The 6,000-nt window shown below is 36.4% G+C and overlaps 1 protein-coding gene across 1 annotated transcript in view; it reads left to right on the top strand.

The window, feature by feature from the left end:
- The first annotated feature begins 200 nt into the window (after positions 1-200).
- Positions 201-6,000, top strand: part of LOC145397140 (uncharacterized) — a 49,049-nt gene continuing 43,249 nt past the window's right edge. Inside the window, exons 1-3 of the mRNA XM_080270337.1 lie at positions 201-320; positions 1,847-1,954; positions 2,177-2,409. Coding sequence (XP_080126463.1) covers positions 201-320; positions 1,847-1,954; positions 2,177-2,409 — 461 coding nt within the window. The remainder of the gene's footprint in view (positions 321-1,846; positions 1,955-2,176; positions 2,410-6,000) is intronic.

The raw sequence follows: 6,000 nt of genomic DNA, 5'->3' as shown, positions 1-6,000 counted from the left end.
CACACACACACACACACACACACACACACACACACACACACACACACTGAAACACATAAATGATGATTGACATCAGTCATTTTGTCTAATAATATCAGGATCAATAATGTATATAAATTCCTTTACATTTATTTAGATACAAGATAATTTATTTATTCATTTATTTATTTTCTGTTGTAGATCTCTCTTCCACAGGCAATATGGGTCTATTTGAGGTCACTGCAAGTGTGGTGGCAAACCTGCTCGATATAATCTCAGGAAACAAGAAGTGTGCTACATTCTACTTTACATATGGCAATACATCCCACATTGCATTCAAGGTATGTACTCGTATGTATGGACATATATAGACAGACAGACAGATAGATAGATAGGTAGACAGACAGATAGATACTGGTTTAGAAACTAGCGGAAATGCCCGACTTTGCCTGGCATCTCCACAGATGGTTCTCGACCCCCTACAAAACCAGAAAATCCGATTCGGCCGTCGAAGATCTGGTGGTAAACCTCGAGAAGCAAATTATCTTGCACTTTCCTGTTTTATCACTTTAGCCTCGCGTTTTCTTTTTTTCGCATACAAGAATAATTACTGTATACATCTTAACTGTAGCAAAAATTAAAGTTGTAGCAAATATCGAGCAAAGTCTCATAGCTAACGGATTTCAATGATATGTCCCTAAAACCCTTCCCCATGATGCCAGAAGTGTGTACAAAACATTTCAGTTTGATATGCATTGGTCCCTATGATATAAGCCTTTTTTATTTCAGCATCATATTATATATAAAGATGATAACGGCACTTTTACTTGCAGATTTTTTTTTCTTATGTTAATGAATTATATATTTATTAACACTGGAAGACAAGTTACTGTAAATATATTCAGAGCGAAATTACCTATACTCAACATTCAAGATCATATCATGTGTTTCAGTGTTCATTAATATTTGGGAGGACGGCTTATGGAATATGAATAATTTTTACTTTTGACCTAAAAGCTAATATTTTTCTTTTCTTAGCACTTTCTGTTCAAGGTGGAGCAATCGCTGGGTGCTTGGATCACATTAACGCTTTCACTAATAACAGCAATACGGTCAAAGGTAATTATGGCACCTAAAAATCTGAGTTTTCATTTAAATTATACGTGATTGTTATGTGCAAATTATAAATACTATATGAATGTTATGTTTGAAGGTGAACTGTCACGAAAGGTTTTGGATATACCGGAATGTATTTTACAGCAAATGCAGGATGGTTACTTAGTTTAGATAAATATAAAGGAAATAACGAGAGAGAAGTAACATGAAGCAAAAAAAGGTCAGTCTTTGACTTTTGGTTATTTGAAACAAAAATCGCCTGGTTCCTTATCTTTCCTCCTGGTCAAATGATTCCGCATCGTACTACTATCATGTAAAAGAAGCAGTTGTACTTAAAAAATGGTGCCAACATTACAGCAAGCCACAGTGAATACAGGTTAGTACTGAACTGATTGACATAGGGCCACATTCAACAGCTGCTGGGTAACTGTCTGTTGCAAAGGCAATGATCTGCTGTGAAGCCCGAAACTGTGGAAAGTTGGTCGAGTACACAATTTCAAAGAAAGACAAAAATAGGAAGAAAGATATGAAAATACGAAACTGTCGTACAGTACTGCAAACAGCATTAGACAAAACTAATTAGAGGTATATCGATGTACCATGGACATTATCATGCGAACTACTGCTGGTAATGCACTAATTCTGGTGCCAAATGAGAGTGGGCTGTCCACAAGAGGAAGTACAAGAATTCAAGTGTGGTTAACTATATAAAGTGTTATTTTCATATCTGATAACCAGTGTCTTTAAGCAGATGGGTAACGCTAAAGCTGGAGTAGCTGTGTTCGAGGTGGGTGTGAACGACCAAACCGTTAACGTGACGCAGGCACAGCTCTCCAGGGTGGTTGCCCAGGCTCGCCAGGTAGGTCATTCTCAAGTTACTGCTGAGGCGGGTAGCTTGCTTTCACATTACTGCTGAGGCGAGTTTGTCATCCCGCATTCATGTTGATGTGTGGGTAGGACAGTGTAACATAGCTACAGCAAGCGTGTCATCTCACATTACTGCTGAAGCGAGTAGGTTACTCTCACATTACTGCATAGGGGTAGGTGACTCAGATAATATATAAGGTGGTGAAATTACCAGGTGCGGCAGATGTCATGGTGCGTGACGGTGGTGGTGGTGAGTGACGACCCAACCTTCCTCACGGCCTTTGCCGACGAGTCCCTCACTGGTCGCCTCCTGGCGCAGTCAACGAAGGTGCTGGTGGTAACTCGGCTGATTAGGCAAGATGTTCTAGATCTCCTTGCAGCTCACTGGACATTCTCCATGAACGATGTCCTCGTCATTAATTCTGATTCCTCATCACCAACAATAAGGTATTATTTTGTTAAGAAAACTTTTTCTATACCTTTCATCAGATTTAAAAAAAAAAAGTTTCATTATCAACCACCAGCATTGTTTTAAATAAACTTTAATACCTCGACGTTTTTACTGTTAAACCACGGAGGATGACTAACTTTCAGTATCTGTGGCTAATGTCACACGATCTCCCCCGCCACTGGGAAACCTCATGAGATTTGAAGATTAACTTGGATGTAGGTTGAAAACCGTTTTATAAAGTCTACTCCATTGTTGTTTGGACAACACTACTATTTACGCAACAGTGCTTTTGTTGACATAATAATATTCACGCAATGACGTTACCTCATTTGTCTTCACTCGACATAACAAAATAATACCACTCAATAATCCATTTTTCCCCCAAACGGTGGTAGCGTGAACCTTTTCCTTTTTTCTTTTTTTTTCTTGTCTTCACTGCCCATCACAGTGTTTTTGCATCCTAACTTGTATGGCGAAAACTAGTATTCGCATCATTGCCATGCAGTTTTCATTAACATATAGTTATACTTCTCTGCCAGTTACTTCGCTGGTGCATCTCATAATTTCCTATATCAGCATCTTCATTCTACACTTCGTAACTTATACGGTAGACTAACTGAAGCAAAATAGCCGGCAAGAAGATGAAAGCCATCTGTAATTAACTTTGAAGTGAGCCATGTTTAAAGATTTCTGCATGCAGTTCAGGATTGAAGGTTGATAAAAAAACTTACTGTGCTTCGGTAATTTACAGTTTCTATAATGCACATCTCTATGATCATATAATCGTTTCACAGGTGGAATCACAATATATATATATATATATATATATATATATATATATATATATATATATATATATATATATATATATATATATATATTGACTGGACAGGCTCCAAGATTCTAGCAAGATCAAAAAGTTTAGATGAAAGAAATGTAATAGAATCTTGTCTAATTTCTGGCACATATGAAAAGAATGTAAACATGAGCTATGGTCATTTAAAGTGTGATAAATTGTTAACTGAATTAATTTTAAAGCAGTATCCCCCAGACTAACACTGATTGTTCCCTGTCATCTCCTGGTGGTGTAGTCACACCTGTGTGGGACACACCAAGCATTAATCCTCTAGGTCTTAAGTTAAGCAGCAGTATATATATATATATATATATATATATATATATATATATATATATATATATATATATATATATATATATATATATATATATATATATAAAGAAGCGAGATTTGCCAGTTAGGTATAGTCTCACCAATCTAAAACCAAGGTCGAGGAGCACCTCAATGTTTCTCGACGTTTACTGTAGGTTTCGGTACGTGTCAGAGTCGCCAGTTTCCCTGCTGCTTGTGAGCGTACTTATTTCGTAAGTTATGCATTAATTTTTGTGCTCTCTTTTTTTAATAATGTTTTACTTATGTGATTGGTTGTTAAATTATGTAATTTAATCTAAATTTGGATGTCAAATAATTTACAGTGTTATGTAATATAGGACAACTCTGACATGTTTTGATGTCTCCTAGCTGGTAACTGTTAACTGTTGCCTCATCGAGTTTGTAGTAGAAGTTTCTCGAGTAATGTAAGCTTATATAAGGATAGGGAAGGGACTATTTCAAGTTTAGTTAGTTTTCAGTTCAGTTTGAGTGTAGCGCAGTGTCAATGCAGTGTCAGGGATGTTTGCATATTTTCGGTAAATGTGAAAACGGTGAAGTGTTGTTGGCAAACAGTGAAGTGTTTATTGAAGTTTGTACATCATCGGTACTTGTGAAAACCGTGAGGTGTTGGCAAGCATTAAGTGTAACTGCAGTTGGTAACGTTTGTATAACTCCAATGCTTGTGAAAAAAAGTTAAGTGAAGTTGGAAAATATCAAGTGTAATTATCTGGAAAATAAAGACAGTCAACTTTAAGAAGACAGTGCTTACTGACAATGCATCAGCTGATCTTGTGTACTGAATACCTAAAAGCTGACAGTAGGAAGAACAACTCACTGGCCAAGGTATACTGTTCTACTGCTGTTGGAGCCTGTGGCAGTGTGGGATGGGGATGTAACAATATATATATATATATATATATATATATATATACATATATCTATATCTATATATATGTATATCTATATATCTATACATATATATATCTATCTATCTATCTATCTATCTATCTATCTATATATATATATAGGGTGTTGCAAAAACGACACCACCAAAACCTCAGGGCGCAATGTGTAGGGAACAATAAATAAAAACATCCACATAATCAGTATCCCAGAACATACCACTTAGGAGATAAAGGTAGTATAAAATGTAAATGATTCCAAGCCCAGATCATGGACGGAAATGGCGGCACATGTCCGAACACAGATACACGTCTTTCCTACTCCACCCCCCCCCCTCACTCCCCTCCCCGACACACACACACACACACACACACACACACACACACTCGCGAATATTGCTATTACAGTAATATTATTCTTGTTGTTATTGTTATTGTTGTTGTGTTATTAGTTGTAGTAATATGATAGCCTTATATTATCCTTATCACCAGCATAATCATTACTATTATGAATTATCAATTTTATAATCATATCATCTCTGAAACTACAATTGGCTAAGAGTCATACATCATGACATTAGGTTTAGAAAATCTTTATTTTCTCCATCAGACGAAGCTGTGTCCATTGTGCCACCTCTCCATGCCTTCCCTCGTGTTACACAGGCATCTGTCGCGCTCATGACTGGAATGTCGCACAACCATACTGCAGAACTTCTACCTGAGTGCCTGTCAGAATTCTTTTATTCCCCAAACTGCATCTCTCTGGAACTCGTTTCCCCGGAGTAGTTTCCCCCTAAACTTCAACCTACAGCTGTTTAAGTCCAACTCTTACAGATATTTTATGAATGGAGGATGCCAATAATCTGGTGTATGGATTATTGTTTTTATTCATTCGTTTTTCCTTCCTCTGTTCTGTTATTAAAAAAAAAATCATATTAAAGTCATTTATAACTCTCTCCCATACCTGTCTCTCCACTACTTATAATGTGAACCGAAAAGCACAGATAGACATGCGTTAGGCAGATCTATTCCCATTCTAAAAATAACTAATACATGAAACATACAAGTTTATTTATGGGGCGTTGAGTTATTACTTCCGTTAGGATATAATTTAAATATGGAAAATTGCATGAAGTACATATTTATTCTAATGAAATGAATGCTTCTCCCCCTCCCCTTTTTTGTATCAGTACTTCAGGAGTAGCCTAAGGAAACCTAATCTCTTAGTTTGTCGCTTGAACTGGAAATTCCTCCTGCCATCATCAAAGATAACATTTTTGTTTTAATGTCACACAAATCATTGGAACACAACAATAATTAAACTCAACATTTCTCACTCACGCCTCCCAATTGGATAGCACATTACACATCCACAACACAATGAAAAAGTTGGAAAACACTGAAAAAGGTTTTTAAAATATGCTATGGGTTATACCACATTTTATATTAAGTTCTGAGGAATGGTATTTAAAGACTGTGTCCATTACATCTCTGTTACTTAAAATGAGAACTGA

The sequence above is a fragment of the Coenobita brevimanus genome, chromosome 40 (genome assembly GCF_032717465.1).
Source record: "Coenobita brevimanus isolate Jiangsu-jjx chromosome 40, ASM3271746v2, whole genome shotgun sequence".
In the NCBI taxonomy this organism is placed as follows: domain Eukaryota; kingdom Metazoa; phylum Arthropoda; class Malacostraca; order Decapoda; family Coenobitidae; genus Coenobita; species Coenobita brevimanus.
The sequence above is the reverse complement of the archived record's forward strand: the minus strand, read 5'-3'. Positions and strand labels throughout refer to the sequence as shown.